The sequence below is a fragment of the Podarcis gaigeae genome (genome assembly GCF_964106915.1).
Source record: "Podarcis gaigeae genome assembly, chromosome: 1".
Taxonomy (NCBI): domain Eukaryota; kingdom Metazoa; phylum Chordata; class Lepidosauria; order Squamata; family Lacertidae; genus Podarcis; species Podarcis gaigeae.
Window position 1 is genome coordinate 69500046 of NC_139678.1, and position 19319 is coordinate 69519364.

At 42.1% G+C, this 19319-nt stretch overlaps 1 protein-coding gene and 1 long non-coding RNA gene across 20 annotated transcripts in view; one reads left to right on the top strand and one right to left on the bottom strand.

Annotated features, from left to right (window-relative positions):
- The window catches only part of SCUBE2 (signal peptide, CUB domain and EGF like domain containing 2), a 53742-nt gene extending 39645 nt beyond the window's left edge, over positions 1-14097 (top strand). For all 5 annotated transcript variants that reach the window (XM_083724846.1, XM_083724849.1, XM_083724847.1 and 2 more), the window contains 6 exons: positions 5293-5460; positions 6430-6591; positions 7345-7542; positions 11089-11241; positions 13057-13136; positions 13799-14097. In XM_083724846.1, coding sequence (XP_083580972.1) covers positions 5293-5460; positions 6430-6591; positions 7345-7542; positions 11089-11241; positions 13057-13136; positions 13799-13951 — 914 coding nt within the window. In that variant the 3' untranslated portion in view covers positions 13952-14097. The remainder of the gene's footprint in view (positions 1-5292; positions 5461-6429; positions 6592-7344; positions 7543-11088; positions 11242-13056; positions 13137-13798) is intronic.
- The window catches only part of LOC310838580, a 51579-nt gene continuing 42844 nt past the window's right edge, over positions 10585-19319 (bottom strand). For 12 of the 15 annotated variants that reach the window (XR_014561049.1, XR_014561050.1, XR_014561051.1 and 9 more), the window contains 3 exons: positions 17764-17891; positions 16645-16760; positions 10585-10837 (listed from right to left, as the gene is read on the bottom strand). This is a non-coding gene — a long non-coding RNA (uncharacterized lncRNA). Of the gene's footprint in view, positions 10838-16398; positions 16497-16644; positions 16761-17763; positions 17892-19319 lie in introns of all 15 variants that reach the window. The other 3 variants (XR_014561055.1, XR_014561057.1, XR_014561059.1) reach the window with 2 other exon arrangements.

A 19319-nucleotide genomic window follows, 5' to 3' on the forward strand; every position in this document is an offset into this window, starting at 1 on the left:
ACCAAATTCCCCTGAAGTTCTGCTTTTAGGAAATATCCAGGGAGCAGTCAGGAAGAAAAAATATATTCAGAATTTAATTGTGGCTGCCAGTATGTATGCATGCCCAGACTCTGGAAACGATCAAACTGTGTCTGATGTCAAAAGTTGGTTAATAAGAATCTGGAATGTTGCACTTTGGGAAAATGAGCAAGCTCTATTATATTAAGGAAGCTCAGAATTCCTTTGTATAAATAAAACTGCATCCTTTTATATAGAAGGATCACAGACATGAATTTGGTTTTGAGAAGGCGCTTCCTACTGTTGGGAAAAATGTTTAGCATAAATATTTGAAGAGCTACAGTAGTGATAAATTTTTATTTATATATTTTTCTTGTGCTTATATATGCTTAATATATTATGAATAAAAAGGTCATTCACCAATTATTATTAATAAGAAAAAGGAAGGCTTGCTTAAAATGTTTCTCTGTGGCATTCTAAATTTCTGTGATCCTGGGAGCTTACGGCAAGGAGATGCAGTCAGTCATGAAGTTCTCTACTCTACAGTGGTACCTCAGGTTAAATACACTTCAGGTTATATACGCTTCAGGTTACAGACTCTGCTAACCCAGAAATAGTACCTTGGGTTAAGAACTTTGCTTCAGGATGAGAACAGCAATCGTGCGGTGGAGGCGCAGCAGCAGCAGGAGGCCCCATTAGCTAAAGTGGTGCTTCAGGTTAAGAACAGTTTCAAGTTAAGAACAGACCTCCAGAGCGAATTAAGTTCTTAACCCAAGTTACCACTGTATAGTAGTCTCCAGAAATTTTCTACAGTATGTTGTTTTAGTATAATGTAGTTTGCCTCTTTATTGATAGAGCAAATGGATATTGGTAGCTGAGGTGGCACGTCTTAAAACTCTCATCACAGAACAAAAGAAGAAACCCATATCCATTAGATATTTCACATTTTAACAGCTCTGTAACATGCATTGGCTATATTTACAACCTCAAAAGTGTTGGAGGAAAAAAATTGGGTTTTTGATGTCATGACCTACGGGTCAGTATTTAAGCATGCAATTTTCTTTCTTCCTTGGTGCATTAAGCACATACAGCTCCATGCTTCTTCTTTATTCAGAAGCCAAGGCGGCACTCCCTATTAAACTCAGTTCATTAGCTGTAAACAAAATTCCTCATCCCTGATCATGACCAGTTAATGCCTTATTTGCTGCAAACTTAAATAACTTGAAATGATGCCAGGGCCAATTTAACCCCCCCTAACAAAAACAACCATTCATTGAAGTGATTTATCAGAGCTATAAACCAAAGCTAACAGCTTTAGTTTTACCAGCTCTTTAAAAGGACAGAACTTCACAGCTTAGCCAAACAGCTGCAGCAGTAATCCCATGTCTTGCAGAACAGTTCTAATCATTTGGCCTGCCATGGCAATCAGCTTGCTGCAAGTTTGGAAGACATATTGCTTGGAGATTTACATAAAGAAGCTGCAGAGGATGGATATGTGTATACAGTAGGTTAGCTCTGTCTGTATAGTAGTATATCAGTACCAAAGCAGTTTAGGAATGGAGGAGATAATACTAAAGGCTCAGTGATAGGGCCTGGACCTAATTTTTTCTACATGGCTTATTAGGTATTCCATGACTGTGTCTGAAAGGTATGTTGCATGGGGATATGAAAGGTACATGAAGAGGTCCTATTCCTCATAGTAGCCTGTTGTGGTGCCTGGGTGCAGGTGGGGAGGAGAGGGGGGGCACTGGGCCCCATTTTGCCTGACAGAATTCCTCTGTATGTGGGTGCTGTGCCCATGATAAAGTGAATGCATTTCTAATACTTTGATTAGTAATGCCAGTTTAGTTCAGAAGTGTGCTTTACAGACTCTAAAAGGAGGCTTTTCAACTAAATTCACAACGTAGTCAGTTAAGTGGTTGGATTTGGATTTTGCCTTAATGGAACATCATAAATACATTATACATTATACATTATTAGTACTTTCTAAAAAGAAATACAAGAATTAGCTATGTATCTACAATGTAATAGAATGGCAACTGCTGATTTCTAGTTCCAGGATTAGGTAACTCTCAGAATTGGATGCATGTCAGTGGCCAGATTATGACACCTATTTAGCTGCAAGTTCCTATTTTTATTTTGAACTGCATTTAGTTCAGATTTTTAATAACTATCATTTTCTATCTTGCAATAGGACTTTCCACCAACTGAGGCTCCAGTATGAAAGCATATATATATATATATATATATATATATATATATATATATATATATGCTTTCGTAGATTTTCACGGGTACAGGAATGCAGGTTTTGGTGTCCTCGGGTGTCTTCCCGTGTAAAAGTTGGGGTGTCTAGGCGACGTTTCGACGAGGTCTCACTCGTCATCTTCAGGCTGGTGCTTTCGGCTTCTTGTTACTGGAACAGAGCGGGATCTCAATGTTTCCTCTCTGCCCAGAACATTGGAGGCTAGACACCACACCCCCTCTACAGTATTTATAGGAACTCAAACATTGAGATCCCGCTCTGTTCCAGTAACAAGAAGCCGAAAGCACCAGCCTGAAGATGACGAGTGAGACCTCGTCGAAACGTCGCCTAGACACCCCAACTTTTACACGGGAAGACACCCGAGGACACCAAAACCTGCATATATATATATTATATATATATATATATTTGCTTTCGTAGATTTTCACGGGTACAGGAATGCAGGTTTTGGTGTCCTCGGGTGTCTTCCCGTGTAAAAGTTGGGGTGTCTAACTTCCTCTCTGCCCAGAACATTGGAGGCTAGACACCACACCCCCTCTACAGTATTTATAGGAACTCAAACATTGAGATCCCGCTCTGTTCCAGTAACAAGAAGCCGAAAGCACCAGCCTGAAGATGACGAGTGAGACCTCGTCGAAACGTCGCCTAGACACCCCAACTTTTACACGGGAAGACACCCGAGGACACCAAAACCTGCATATATATATATATATATATATAAATAAAACATATTTATTGAAATTTTCAAAAAATCCAAAAGAAAAGGAAAAAGAAAAAAGAAAACATTTACATTTAAACCTTCCTTTCAATAACATCTTTCCAAGACTTCCCCACCCCTCCCCTTCTTGTATTCCATTTCCATTTGTTTATTTCAACAAGTTCTTATCCCAAATTTTAACCTTATTGTATTTAGCCCATTATTCAATTTAATTCAATTTATATAGCCACTTTCCCCTTATAGTCCACAATCTTTAAACATTAGAATCTGTTTCTAAGGTCGACCCCAATTCCCTTCCATGAATTCCCCCTTTTTTATACTCATAACAAAACAAAATAAAGAAGGAAGAAAAATTCAAAATATAATTGTACACCCTTTGGATTCCCAAACTCCAGCCCCCCTTTGCCGGTTTCGATCCCCTGTATCCATCAGTCTATCTGCTATCCATCAGTCTATCTGCTATCAGCCTGGAGACCTCACATCCGAGGCCCTTAATTCTCTCTCAGTTCCTCTTTGCCGGTTTTTTTGGTAGTCCTTTATATCAAACGCCAGGTCTCGGAGAAGTTCTGTCTCAAAAATGTTCATTTTTCTTCGATCCAGACCTTTATATTTAAAAGTAGAACTCAAATCTTGTTTCTTAATCCTTTTAAGTCTGGATGTTCCAAATGCTCCAACTTCCATCTTGGTCAAATTTGTAATCCATAGATCCTCAGATCTCCCCATCAGGAGATCTCTCCAATCTTCATTGTCCAATTCAAGCCAAATTTTCATAATCCAATTCTTGTTTTCCTTTATATCTTTCCTGTCAGGCCTCTGGCCTTCCTTAATATTCTGCTGTAATGTAACTCCTCCTTCATTCCCTTCCAGATCATCATGTATTTCTTGTTCCCTTTCATCACATTTCTCAGGTTTTTTTTCCTGCTCAGCTGCAAAAATTTCTGATTCCGCTACAGGGGCTTTTTGTTCAGGAACTAAACCTTGAGTCAAGTCCCTTCCATTTTCAATAGATTTATCTACTGTCTCCTTCAGTGTTGAAACCCCTGTAGTCAAAATATTGCTCTGTTCTTGAAGCTTTCCCAGGAGATAAAAAGTCCTGTTTAGCTCAATGAGTATTTTTCCACTTGCAGCCATTCTTGTAATGTCCCAAAACCCCCTCTAGAGGGGTTATGGTTACTTAGTATCCTTCCAGTTCCAACCCAAAAGTCAAACTAACTTGTTATTCCTTGTTTTCAACACTTTATATCCAAATTGTATCAAATCTCGCCAGCAAAGACACCAGAAACAATGTTCTCTTTTTATTCCCCAACTTTGACAGCTACTTTGACAGCTGTCAAAATCTTCTGTATCTCTTCACCAGGCTCTCTCACGGATCACCCCCGGTTACCGGGGGGTTGCACTTCAGCTCACAAAATCCACTCTTATCCTCCAGCAAAATTATGTACTTTCCAATCGTGAAATTAATAACTTTTATCCAATAAAGAAAGAATATTCTTTCAACCTTAGTTATCTAGTCCTTGCTTTAAATTGTTTACAAGGCGGGGAGAAGGACTTCCTCTTTACGTCTTCCCCGATCGTGCCAAATTCAAAGAAGAAAATTTTCCTTTTAAATCCAATTTCCGTATTACTCACGGGTTGTTGCTTTTAGTACAGATGTTCAAAGGAAGAAGTCAGCGCTCTCCGTCCATGGCATGCGGCTTCACTCAGCAGGGGAGGCAGAGGACTCTCAGCACCGCGCCGCTCCCCGTCCCCCGTTCCGTAGCCTTTAAAAAGGCTCCTTCGCGGGTCAGGGGGCCGCAAATGGTGCCACCGAGTCACCACGTCCACAGGCTTCCACGCCTGTGGTTTTTAAGGGTCCCCGCGTCGCCGGCGCGGCAGGACCCAGTCCCTGCTGAGCTAATTCCCTCCGGAGATCGGAGGGAATCCGCCATTAGACAATGGCGCTAACCCGGAAGTCCGAGGCTCCAGTATATTATAGGCTTGCACAGCTGTTTGCTGCAACGGCCCTGGCTACAAGCTCCCTAGGTGAATGGTGCCTCTGGGGCTGACCAGGGGGTGCTTCCCAGGCCCCTGTGGGGCAGTAGGAGAAGGCACCTCTCTTGGGTGGGGCAGCTCAGAGACTGGGGTGGGCCCAGAGGACTCCCAAGGAGAGGAGGCTGAGGGTGAGAGGCTGCAGGCAAGAGGTGACATAACTGGGCTTCTGAGCCCCACAGGGTACCACAGAAAGAATGCACTTGGTCACGGAAGCCGTGGAATAAAAAAGGTTGAAAACCTCTGGCTTACAGTAATGTATATTCTCTCCCCTCTCCCACAGGACAGTGCTCACCAGGTGAATACTCAGTTGATGGATTTAAGCCTTGTCTTGCATGTCCTTTGGGGACATATCAGCCTGAGCCAGGTCGAACATCTTGTTTTACCTGTGGTGGAGGTTTGATGACGAAACTTACCGGTGCAACAGTGTTTCAGAATTGTGAGACTAAAGGTAAGAACCACGGGTGCACGAGGAACATAGGCAACCACACTTTTCATTTCTACCTTTTAAGGGTGAAAGCATTCCTTTCACCTGCAAATATGAAAGTTGGCGATCTAGTCTATTCATTTACTTAGAATACTGATCCTGTTTAATAGCCAGAAGAAGTGCTCATTCTTACAATAAAACTCACATTCACATCCAGTGTCAGGAGCAACATGGTGTCGCCATGGTGGCAATAGCCGTGCCTTAGATAACCTCATTGGCTACGATGCTGCCACTGTGCAAAGCAGGTGACATTTCCTGCCGTGGACCTTGGTATTACCTTTAGGCCTCACTCTGATAAGTAGCAGAGCTGCTGATGAGCTCTGAGGCAAGGGAGTGGGGCGGAGCAGCTGGAAACCCCTCAAAGCATGCTGGAGGCAAGTCCTCCCTTTTCCATTCATACACATGGCCCAAAGTGCTTGTTGGGCAGGGACTAATTGGAAAGAACATATTCAAGCAGGATAGACTTAATTCTCAGGACTTTTTACTTTATCAAAAGTGGGAAACCTGAAGCTGTCCAGATGTTGTTGGGACTCCAACTCCCAGCACCCCTAGCCAGCATAAACAATGGGAAGGAATTTGGGGAGTTGTAGTCAAGGTCGTAGGTTCTCTAACCCTGCCCTACCTATATGGACCTCACTTTCTTAAAGGAATTGCATGCACACATACCTTCTTGTGTGGTGAATACATATTTATTTTGCCAGATTCGACGTGCACTGAAACTTCCTGCTAAGTGATAGATGCCCACAGTGTGACCTCCCAAGTGAAATTAGCATATACATTATTCATCTGTGGCAGTGTGCATGCCAGATGTACGCAGTTTTTCTGTGCAGAAAATTAGTCTTGGATGAAATGTCATTCAGTGGAATGGCTGCAGTTAATCATGTCACAGTTTACCAAAGCTATTGTAGCATGTTGCTTGTTCACCTTCTACAGTGCAGTGCTCACCTGGTCATTTCTACAACACTACAACACATCGTTGTATCCGCTGCTCTGTTGGAACATACCAGCCTGAGTTTGGACAGAATTACTGCATTTCATGCCCTGGAAACACAACCACTGATTATGATGGATCAACAAATGTAACTCATTGCAAAGGTAAATATTGATAATGTATGTTGTAGTCAGTCCAGAATGAAAGGACCTAGTACCAACTGCAGTGGGGATAGATGCTATTGGTCTTTCCTTAAGTGAGCAGAAGCCATACCCCCACCCAACAGCAATCACCCCTTGTTAGCCATATCCTGCTTTGGGATGTAGGCTTTCCTAACCTGACTTCATTGCTTTCTTTGGTGTCAGTCTCCAAGTAGCCCTTATCAGTGGACATAGGAAGGAGCTGTTGGTGTCCTCTCCAACAGCCTCTGCTCCAGTTGTGCCAAGTTCTAGACCCTAAGCCTAAGGCAATTCTTCCAGGCCAGGCTTTCTCTAAACACTAAACCAGCCTTTCCCAAACTGATGCCCTCCAGATGTTTTGAACTGCAGCTCCTATTGTCCGTGACCATTGGCCATGCTGGCTGGGGCTGATAGGAGTTGTAGTCCAAAAATCTGAAAGGACACTAGGTTGGAAAAGGCAGCTGTAAATGCCTCCCAGATAATACCAATTTCCTGCTTTTTCTGCCATTTATTTCCACAGACAAAGCTGTACTGTATATGGATTTTGCTCCTTTGTTTTTAGTCATCTTGAAGCAGCTACTCAATAAAAATGGTCTAAGGAATAAAAGATATGCATGATTCCTAAATAGTAGCCAAAGTAATTGTATCAGTTGTGATTGCTGCTGGTGGCATTGCACAGGTGTGAATATTGCTTTCCCCTCTTCCCTGACTATGGGTAACATATTTCCTTTTTTCCAGACAGGCACTGTGGTGGTGAGCTTGGAGAGTATACTGGATACATTGAATCCCCAAACTATCCTGGAAATTATCCTGCAAACACAGAATGTACTTGGAGTATAAATCCTCCTCCTAAACGCCGCATCCTGATTGTGGTTCCGGAAATATTTTTGCCAATAGAAGATGAATGTGGAGACTACCTGGTGATGAGAAAAAGCTGTAAGTTAAACTAGGTTTCTGTGTCAGGTCTATGAATGTATTTCTCCTGATGGATCTTTGCTACATTTTGTCTGTGCCAAAGCAAGTCCCGTGAAAATCTAGCTCTAACAGGCTTCGTAACAATAAATTCCACCCATCATGGGTGAAACACACATACACACCCCGATCAGACATATTTTAGATTTAGTGGGGAACTACAGTGATTTGTGGTGGGTGAAGGAGGTAGGGAATTCATCTTACTTTTTTACACAAACATGCTTGCCTTTCCTGGGGTGTACATCTGCCAGCTGGTTGAGTGGAGCCAGAGAGCAAATGATCTGCTGATGGCTGCAGTCACAAGACCACTAAGTCCTAAGATGAATGGGCTTTTGGCAGCAGCAAGCAGAGTCAACCATTGAAAAATGACTGCTTTTGTAGAATAGTTCATGTGGGAAGAGAAATAAGAATCCCTGTCACCTACATGTGTGGGGTGAATAATGAAAGAACCGGGGCGCCTGAATTCAAAATGCAAGGCTAAATTCAGTCTCCAGCAGGAGTTCCAAGTAGCAGAGTTTAAACTCACCAAGTCAAGCAGCACAGTGAAGTGTTAGGAATGTAGGCTGTTAAACTTTTTGCAAATCCAGTTTAGTTCGCTTTGTGAAGTGGTTCCCTCTTTCTACCACTCTTAGCATTGAACAGACTATATATACACTGTTAAGTAAGTTTTAAATGCTTTTCTTACAAAACATTCGAAAGGTCAGATTCATGCATTTATCCAAGCAGCAGCAAGCAGTGGCGTAGCGTGGGTTGTCAGCACCCGGGGCAAGGCAAGTAATTTGTGCCCCCTAACCCATGGATTTGCGCCCCCTAACCCTAACCCCCAGATGTTGTGCCCAGTGCGGCCGGGCCCCCCTGCACCCCCCACGCTACGCCACTGGCAGCAAGAACACAGGCAGAATATTATTGGATAAAAACATTCTGTTACAAGCTGTGGAAAGAAAGGGAACAGGAAAAGAAGGTGTGATGGGATAATGAGCTGCTTGTGCGTAAAAGCTTGATCCCTCTGGGGTTTGGCTGGTCACCCAAACCTAGGCACTAACAGAGCCCCCAAAGCATGACTCCGTCAGTCGCTGGTAGAATCCGACAGTGGGCGTCTACGGAACTTACTCCAACATAAAAGCTGTTTGACGGACATACGCCTCCTGGACTCTCTGCGTGACAGCTTCCGGCGAGGGGTGGGGGTTGCTAAAGGGGGTCTTGTTACCTCCTCACTGTTCTCACTAGAAGTATCCCAGAGCCTCTCCCCCGATTCCCTTTCCGCTGGAACTCCTGCTCTCCCCCTACTGGTTCCTTCTTCTGCTGTAGAGTCTCTCCTATTCTCCTGGAGCCTCTCCACCACCTGTCCCTCCGATGGCAGTTCCCTGACAGAAGGCTTCACTTCCTCCCTGTTTGGAGAAGGGGCATGACCTAGCTGAGTCTAGGAATCCAGCTCTATTGTAGTAACCCCTTAAGCACTCATGCATATTTGTGTTTGGCAGCAATTTCCCACTATTCAGCCTTTGCAAATCTAATGGCTCTCCATGCTCGTAGCAGCTTTCAATCCACCAGCTTCTTGCTGCCACTAGTTTTGTTGAGCTCAGGAGATCCTGAAATCTAGTGGCCTTACAGCACTGCTATCATGCCTTTCCATTCAATGGGCATACTTTGGCTATGTACACATTAGCTCCCCCCCCCAGCTGCATTTCATGCTGCATTTGCACATTGCTATACACACCAGAGGGGGCATTACCTGTTTGGTTTCCTTATAATTTTCACACCTCAGCTAAACTGCAGAGTGAAAGTAGCTTCTGTTTTCAAACTGAATGGAAGCTGGTTTGAGGAGAAATGCATTAAACAGTATTTCTCAAGAAACTACAGGAGAGATGGATTGTGGCTAATGTCATGTGTGCACAGCTTCAGACACCTGCAACAGGAATGCACAGCCTTAGTATAACTTACTAAAAACAATACCATTGTTTTTGGCATTAACTAAGTTTCATATACACATCCAAGAGCAGCTTTTCTGAATGTACTGTACTCAGTTAGTAATCTAAGCATTTAGGGAGGCGTAGAACATTTTACTCCTGCTGAATTAAGTGAGTTTGGAAATAATATGATATTTTTACTGCTTCAGTCATGGCTTGCTACATGCTGGGCCTGTTCTTGTTGATGCAACACTTCATTTTCTTGTGCTGATGGCTTGGCACAGTTCCTAGGCAATAGATCTTTAAAAGCTAAAAATAGCATGTTTATGGAGCCAAATTGTATCTTTGGAGTGTAATCTTGACGTGTGCTTTGCCAATGACCTCAACAGAGCCAAAGGTTCTCTTTTTGGTGCATTGAAACAGGAATATTGATTGCAAACCTGAATTCTATTATACCACCTTTTCTATACTGTTTCTTCTAATACTACCTTTAATAATAAACACTTATATTTCGCTTTCAGTTGCCCATGGTGTTCACATGCATTATTTAGTTGCAATCTTTACAAAAACCCTGCATTTTTATTATTTCCTCCATACTGAAAATTATAATTATTCCTCTTGTATTGTAGAATGGGTGAGAACTGGGTTGAGAGAAAATAGCTTGGGAAAAGCCACATAGCACATTCAAAGCAGAGTCAATATTCCATCTAGAAGATTTGTTCAGTTTCTTAGCTTCTATGCAACCCACAAAGCAGGGCATTAAGCATGCGCTTGGGATCGGTTTTGCTACTGAACAAAAAAGGATTTAGTGTTCTCTTTTCCTTGTGCAATGAGCTAGTTTATTATTATTTCAAAAAAATTATATGCTGCTTGTTTTTTTAAAAAGCCCCTCAAAGCAGATGATGATGATGATTATTATTATCATCATTATTATTTTGTGTTTTTTATCTTGTATTTTTATGTTGTGAACTATGGATCTATGGTTGTGGGGTAGGATAAATAAAGCATAAAACGATAAAATCAAGAAAAAATCACAGTACTTTAAAACATACAAGAAGTGAAAATACTAAAAAAAATCACAGCAAATTTAGAGAAGTAATGTGTCTGAAATGTACGTTTTATTTTTTATTTGTATTTATTGTCAGATTGTCAGCAAAACCATAGACTTGTGATAGGACCTCAGTAGAATTAGAAAGCTGCTCAGTGCTCCAGTGTTGAGGCGTGGTCCATCTTTCTTCATTGAGATATCCCACTCAATAGCTTTTTCTGTTGCAGCTTGCGGTGGGGGTGTTGTTCCTGGGCTGGAGGTGGCAGTTCCCTGGAAACATTGTCCCACAATGCTTTTAAACCATCTGGAAGTAATGGGAGGGACATATTAGGGTATGACATGTAGCCATCAAGTAAATAATCTGCCCTTTACTAGGATGGATCCTAGCAATGGAGAAGCAGAAAGAAAACTTCAGGGCAATTAATGTTGGGGTGACGGTAGATAGTTGGCTGGGTTGGTGAGAAGAGAATAAAAGAAAAGTATTTTGTTGTTCAAAAGAAAAATCCTAAGGTAACAGGTGTGTGATACCTTTCTTTTGTCCATTTTGTTTTGAAGCTTCCTCCAATTCTGTGACCACATACGAAACCTGTCAAACCTACGAACGCCCTATAGCTTTCACTTCCAGGTCTAAGAAGCTCTGGGTCCAGTTCAAGTCCAATGAAGGAAATAGTGCCAAAGGATTCCAGGTCCCTTATGTAACATACGATGGTAAGGAAACCTTAAAAACTGCTGGAACTAAAGTGTGGGTGTTTCAATGTGTAAATTTGTGTTTTTACTTTCCATCTCAAAGTCTGGGAGTAGGGGATATCAACATTTTATATAGGTAGAATATTTTATATAAGTGAATTTTTATGTGTCAGGTAAGGACAGGCTTCCACACAAAATAACATGGGTATTATCCATGTCCCTTATGAGATTAAATGTGAAAATATTTTGGAGATGGTAAGGGGTGGGGGACAGATGTCTGTTGGGGGTATAACTCTCAAATTGTATCAGATTTTGTCTTTTATGTGCCAGTTCACATTTTTACACAAAATTGTATATTTGTGTATTTGAGATAAGTTAGGTTCTGAACACCTCCAAGTTGCTTTGCTGCAATGTAGGTTTTATTTTTTGATTTAGCAAAGCTGTAACTGGTTTATTGCTGTATCCCAAGAAGTGTCTTTTCTCATAATGGTACAAATGGCTTCACAGTTTCTACTTTGAAGTTGAATCTGGGACTAATCAGTGTTTCAGGCAGACACAGAGAAAATTAGAAGTTTCATCTTCCTTGTACGTCCGATCTCTTTGACACAATTATCCCAAGCTACCCTGGGGTAACAATCTGATGCGCTTATGGCATGATGGATTCCAAAGGCCTGCAAGTGCAGCACTTAAAGGCCTAAATCCTTTGGCTTTGCTGCCAGTCGGTGGCAACTTAACCACCCTCCTTAGCTGGAAACAGGATTTGTTCCACATTTTAAAAACCTGATTTCCATCCTGAAAACACACCAGTGGAAACAGGCTAATACATTTGATACCAAAATAGTAAATGCTGTTTGCTTATTATACAAAAAAAGTGAAAGGGAAAAAAGCAGGAGTGATGTAGGCAGATTTTAACATAAAAGAGTAGATTTATTTAGCAAAGCTGTATTTGAAGTTTGCCACATAGCCAGCATTTATATATGTTTCCAAGGCTGCTTATGATTTCTGCCATGGACCAATTACCGTATATACTCGAATTTAAGCCGACTTTTTCAGCATATTTTTAATGCTTAAAATGCTTCCCTCGGCTTATACTCGAGTGAGGCAGGCGGCGGTGGAGGGATGAGCCCTTCTCGCCGCTCGTCCCTCCACTGCCGCTGGCCTCTTGCAAGGGCAGGCACAGGAGCCGTGGCTGGGAGAGGCGCTGTGCCTCTCCCAGCCAGGCTCCTATGCCTGCTCTTGCGAGCAGCAGAGGTGGCGGTGGAGGAACGAGCAGCCCAAAGGATCTCTTTTGGGCTGCTCCTTCCTCCTCCTCCCCCCTTGCTGCTGTCTGCAGAGAAGGAGGAGCAAGCAGCCCGAAAGCAGCTCTTTTGGGCTGCTTGTTCTTCTTCCTCCACTGCCGCCACCACCAGGTTTGTGGTGTGGTGAACCGGCTTATACTCAAGTCAATAAGTTTTCCCAGTTTTTTGTGGTAAAATTTGGTGCCTCGGCTTACATTCGGGTTGGCTTATACTCAAGTATATAAAGTAATAGTAAGCAGGTATGGAACACTTTGTCTCTTTGTCTAAACAGTATAGTTTTTCTTGAAGGCTGTTTAGAATAGGTATTAAATCTGCTAATCTAAAATTTGTAGTCTTGGTTATAGATGGGTACATGCAAATGCATGATGAGTACATTCTGTTTGGGAGCATTTTCAGCCAAAGAATGGGAAATGCTAACAAAGTGACTTGCCAAAAGGAGTAGTAAGTATCCCTCCTGTTCAGCCTAGAGATACATGTATGTGCTGCTGATGTAACTCAAATGAATATTTTGCAAGTCGTGTGTGTGTGTCTCCAACAGAGGATTATCAGGAGCTAATAGAAGACATAGTCAGAGATGGTAGACTGTATGCATCAGAAAATCATCAAGAGATCCTTAAGGTAAACTTGCTCAGTTAATCTCCTGAAAGAAAACATCCATTCATGAGTGACTGCTGTTTGTAAACAAAGCATTAAAGCTTTATTTTCACAATCTACTGTGGCAGAGAGGAAGCTAAACAAGAGGAGGATCAGCAGGCATATCTCCCAAACAAGAAGCAACATGCTGCTATCGCTCTGTTTCCCAAGAACCAAAACTAGTCTGAAGGGAGTGGTGGAGGCAATGTTGACTCAAGATGTGTTGATAACTGATGCAGTAAACATGCAGCTTATATGTTAAATAACTGACAATATGCTACCTATTAATATTGCCGTAAATCAGCTACCTGAAGCTGCTGTCTCAGCCTGCTGCCTAACAGTAGTGCTGATGGCAAATGCTGATGTTTCTAATTTGTGAACTTGAGCATTAGTAATTGCCTAGCAATCATACATGCCTTCTGTTCCAACTTCTGGAAGCACAGGAATGATGATAGCAATGATATGTGGGTAACATGGCCTAAGCATTAGCATTTTGGTGGGTTGCACTTTGAATTACAGGAAAATGCTAATAGGAAGGCCCTTTACCTTAATATGTAATAGAAACTGGACCAAGAAGTGCTTGCACTAATTTTTTTCTCAAACTACAGTATATTAAATGACAACTGAGTTCTTTCTTACACTTTCAGGATAAGAAGCTGATAAAGGCATTGTTTGATGTCTTGGCACACCCACAGAACTACTTCAAGTACACAGCACAAGAGTCCAGAGAGATGTTTCCAAGGTCTTTTATTCGATTGTTGCGCTCTAAAGTCTCCAGATTTTTGAGGCCTTACAAATAGTGAACACTATATTTTGAAAACTTAAAAAGTTACTGACTGTACAGCAGATTTGTTTTGTATTCTCTAAGATGGGGAAATTTTCAGGAAGCTGCCCAGTCAGTTGTATACAGTGTGTAAATTTTTTTTATTAAAAATATAATTATTTCCTTGCCATCTGTTTTATTTTCTGCCATTACGTTAGTAGCCAACATGGTGCCCTCCAGCTGTTGTGGAGTAAAACTCCTACCATCAAATAACCTTTGGCCATGTAGGCAGGGTCTGATGGAAGTTCGTAACATCTGGAGGGCACCATGTTGGCTATCCCTGATATACTAGTAGTTATGAATGAAGGTTGCAAGTGGTTTGTTCCTTTTTATATATAACAATATTGGTCCTATGATTTAAGCAGCTTTCTCGAATTGTAGAAATCTTCCCTCAATTTCCCACAAGAGGGCACCATGTTGCATCAATTTAAAAGTACAGCGAAGCAGTTTCTACTATTATGTCTCCCAGGACCAGTTAAAAAGGATAGCACTCAAACATTGGAGAGGGGAGCAGAGTCAGTGAACTTTCTTCTTGTGACAATACACTTATATTGTCTAGAGGAAAAAGAGCTGACAATAAGTGTCTATAAAAAAAAAATTACCAGATATTTTCTATATAAACCACAAAAAGCCATTAATTTAATTGAAATCTCGTTTTACCTGGCTTTATGTTGTTTGTGAATCTGAGAGTGATGAAAGTTTATAGGGGGGAGCTCTAATATAACCTGCTACTTCCTGGATTGCAAATCCTTACTTTTGCTCTCCCAATGTGTTATACACAGGTTGGGCACTGAAGCACTGAATTAGAAGTGGGGCTGTGCTGCTGGCCCTAGCCACCACCACCCCACACATGACCTCTGAACATCAGGTGTGCACACGCAAAGAGGAAATCCTACAGCTGCTCTCAAGTAGGGATTCCTCTTCAGACATGCTCACTAGGACTCTGGGCACACAAGAGCAGAGCAGCCTCATCCCTCTTTCAATGCACGTGTGTAAATACATGAATAGGACCTGTATTTTCAGCGTTGTCAATTTGGCTACAAACAAGCCTGCATTTTTAACATGCGTACTGGAATCAAATTGAGAAAGGGACAAAAATGAGGGTTTATACACACTGCAATTCCAGTGGAAAGGGCTAATGTAGAAGACACCTAGCTTTATATTAGGAGAATGGGCTGTGTCTATAAGCAAGCCCACCCAAAACCAGTGAGGAGGAAGGATCATATTCCAGGACTGACTGTTGACCTTTGATTTGATTTTGATTTAATATTTGCATGCTGCTATTCAAACAATGATCTTGAGCTCAAAGCAGCTCACAATAATAAGAATAAGCAAGCAACATTTCCCTCAATATAACTGTATCCAAAAGTACAACAGCATATAAGTAAAGCAAAAACAAACCATTTAATAAACAAGTAATGCAGGCAAATGCAAGCTCATAATAATTCAAAAATAACTTTTCCCAGGCAGCAGGTTCGCTGTTCGACAGTGGAATTTGCTGCCAAGGAGTGTGGTGGAGTCTCCTTCTTTGGAGGTCTTTAAGCAGAGGCTTGACAACCATATGTCAGGAGTGCTCTGATGGTGTTTCCTGCTTGGCAGGGGGTTGGACTCAATGGCCCTTGTGGTCTCTTCCAACTCTATGATTCTAGGGTCTTTCAAAAATTCAGCCACAAAACTGAGCTCAAAGTAGCAACAAAATTTGTTCTCTTTTTTCCTGCTGAGTCTGTTCCATAGAAAGTTTCCTGGATACCCATCCAGCCTTGTCTATCTATTTACAGTGGTGCCTCGCAAGACAAAATTAATTTCTTCCGTGACGCTCTTCGTATAGCGGTTTTTTCGTCTTGCGAAGCAAGCCCATTGACAGCTTAGCGGATTAGCACTATTAGCGGTTTAGCGGCTTTTAGCGATCAGCTGTTAAGCGGCTTATCAGCGGATCAGTTGATAAGCGGCTTAGGAAAAGGGGGGGAAAGGGAAAACCCCCCCGAAGGAACTCGCAAGACTTTTTCGTCTTGCGAAGCAAGCCCATAGGGAAATTCATTTTGCGAAGCGCCTCCAAAACGGAAAACCCTTTCGTCTAGCGGGTTTTCCGTCTTGCAAGGCGTTCGTCTTGCGGGGCACCACTGTATTTACTTCCAAAGGAACTTCCTTACAGGTAGGCCTAAGTTTACAGTCTGGAAAATGCTAGTGGTATCCAGCTTGAAAACTAGTTCTATAAGATACTGGGCTCCCTGCTGTTGCTGTAGCAATCATCACAATTTTGAATGCCACATGGAATGTTTCATGGAGCGGAATGAGTTGTCCATACTCAATTTTCCAGTTAATTTTAACATCTGAAATTTTAGAGTTAAAAAACTGGATAGGCCACATCTCTCATTTTTTAGAAAAGGTCCTCAACGGAACAACAGTTTCACCAACTTCCAGTACCTGGGCAGGTTCTTGTGGGACCATTTAGTCTCCAGTGGCATGGAGGGGACTCCTGAAGTGAAGTGAAGGTCATCAATTATCCAGCATTTCTAATGGTCCTAATAAATAATAGACAGGCCCGTGCTTACGATCTCATTGATGTGAGAAGGTAACTGTTAAGCTTCATCCAAGACAAAGGAATACACTGTCCTTGTCCTAGATGTGTTGATAGGGGTTGCAATTAGAGCTGCCAGGTTTTGAACTTACCCCTGTGGTGGTAAAACCTTTAGCAGTGGTTTTATCGGCAGGTGTTATCGGGTGAAGGCATTTATCTCCACATCATGAAAAGCTCCAGCAGCCAATTCCTGCAGATCAACCTGCAACTAAAGGTACAGAAACACATTAGCCTATATTTTTCCCAGTTTAGCCGGCAACCCCTAGTGCAGTTCACCAAACACTTGCTGTGTACAACTTCCTTTCATGTCAGTGAGGCTCATATGGCTCTCCCGGGCAAACTCCATTGAAATAAATAGAATACAGCAGCAGTACTTGATTATGCCAATCCTGATGGAAGGCTTTGTGTACAAGCACAGACAATTTGGGAGGATTGGGCATGGGGCTAGCAGCTGTAATTTATTGTATTGGACCAATCTGTGCTGGGCAAGGCTATCTGGAGTAACAACCTCCAGTTTTAGGTTGCTTCTATACTAAAGCCCAATGGTGCTGCCAAGGCATTGCTTTTCCACAATTATCAAGAAGTGGAACTAAAACAAAAGGTTCCAAACAAGCAATTAGTCTAGGTTTGACTTCCCATATATTCCCTCTTAATCAAATAGTCTCTGCAATTTTGACTACCATTTTCTTCCTTGAAGGTTCATCCAGCTTTATTGCTTTCTGAGGAGCAAAGATGGGTGATTATTTGGAAATAGCCTACTAATGGTCCCTCTGTTAATTGTCCGTTATGTCCTATCCTTGTGGTGTGGGTAATTTAGCCAAACAGAACTACCGGTACTTGACTATATAAAATGGAAAGGAAGCCAATAATTGAAACCTCCACCCCCCACAAGAACAGAAACTGGCATAGGAACAATTAACAGCAGCCGTTCAAGGGATAATTAATTCTAGTTATACTAATCAGGAAGAAATAAAAGGGTCTAGGAAAGGTTTAAAAGTATGACCCCTAAAAGCCTCCATAGTCCTTTCCTGTTCGTTGGCTGCTGATTGGCTGCTGTTGCAACTGTGTTTTACCACGAAAAACCTGTGTAAAAAAAAACCACAGAAGATACTGGAATGCACGGGCTGACTGGTGTTATCTGGATGCCCCATAAAAAAGAGAGAGAAGAAAGGATGGCATTTCTAGTGTAAAGGGGCTAATGTGAAAGTCACCTTAGGAAGATCTTTCCCCAAAACAGTTTTCATTTCCCAGAGTTCTTTAGTTCCCGTGGTAACTTGTCTGTTGGATGGATGAGCCTTTGGCCTGATCCAGCAGGACTCTTTCTTTCTAGTTTAAGAACCTAAGTAAAGAAAATAAGACTATTGAGGTTTCTTCAATACTAGGTCCAAAAAAAGCTACAAATTCAGTACCAATGATAACTGGTTAAACATAACGTAACATGACATAAGAATAGCCTGCTGGATCAGACCAATGGCCTATCTAGTCCAACATCCTGTTCTCAGAGTGGCCAATCAGATTCCTATGGGAAACCAGGGAGCAGAACATGATCAAAAGGGCCCTCCACCCTCCTGTTGTTTCCAGCAACTGGTATTCAGAAGCCCAGGCTGCTTCCAGCTGTGGAGGTAGAGCAGAGCCATCATGACTAGCAGCCATTGACAGCCTCCTCCACCATGAATTTGTCAACCCTCTTTTAAAGCCATCCTGCTTTGCGGCCATCAGTGCCTCTGGGGGGAGTGAGTTCTATAGTTGGACCATGTGATGCATTTATAGGTACTTTCTATTATCTGTCCTAAATTTTCCAACATTCAGCTTCATTGGATGGCCACAAGTTCTAGTGTTATGAGGGTGAGAAACTTTCTCTAGTGTTTTTCTCCATGCCTTGCAATAATTTTATAAATTTCTACCATGTCACCTATTACTTGCTATTTCTCCAAGCTAAAAAGTCTCAAGCGTACAACCTTTCTTCACAGAGGAGTCAGGCCCTTGATTAGTTTAGTTGCCCCTTTCTGAACCTTTGCCATCTCTAAAATATTCTCTTAAGAGATGAGGGGATCAGAACTGTACACAAGTAAGGTCACACCATATATTTGCATAACAGCATTATCCCAGTAGTGATATATGGAAGTGAGAGCTGGACCATAAAGAAGGCTGATCACTGAAGAATTGATGTTTTGGAATTCTGGTGCTGGAGGAGACTCTTTAGAGTCCCATGGACTGCAAGAAGATCAAACCTATCCATTTTTGTACTTTTGTACTTTTGTATTTTTGTACCAATATTTTGTACTATTTCTTAAGGAAATCAGTCCTGTGTGCTCACTGGAAGGACAGATCCTGAAGCTGAGGCTCCAATACTTTGGCCACCTCATGAGAAGAGAAGACTCCCTAGAAAAGACCCTGATGTTGGGAAAGATTGAGGGCACAAGGAGAAGGGGACGACGGAGGACGAGATGGTTGGACAGTGTTCTCAAAGCTACTAAAATGAGTTTGAGCAAACTGTGGGAGACAGTGGAAGACAGGAGTGCCTGGCGTGCTCTGGTCCATGGGGTCACGAAGAGTCGGACACGACTAAACGACTAAACAACTAAACAACAACAACAATTATTATATTGACATTTTTATTTTTCTTTCCTTTCCTAATGATGCCTAGAATAGAATTTGGCTTTGTCATGACCACCACACACTGGGCTGACATCTTCATTGAGCTATATACTATGACCCCAAGATCTCACTCCTGGTCCGACACCACCAGTTCAGACCCCATGAGCAT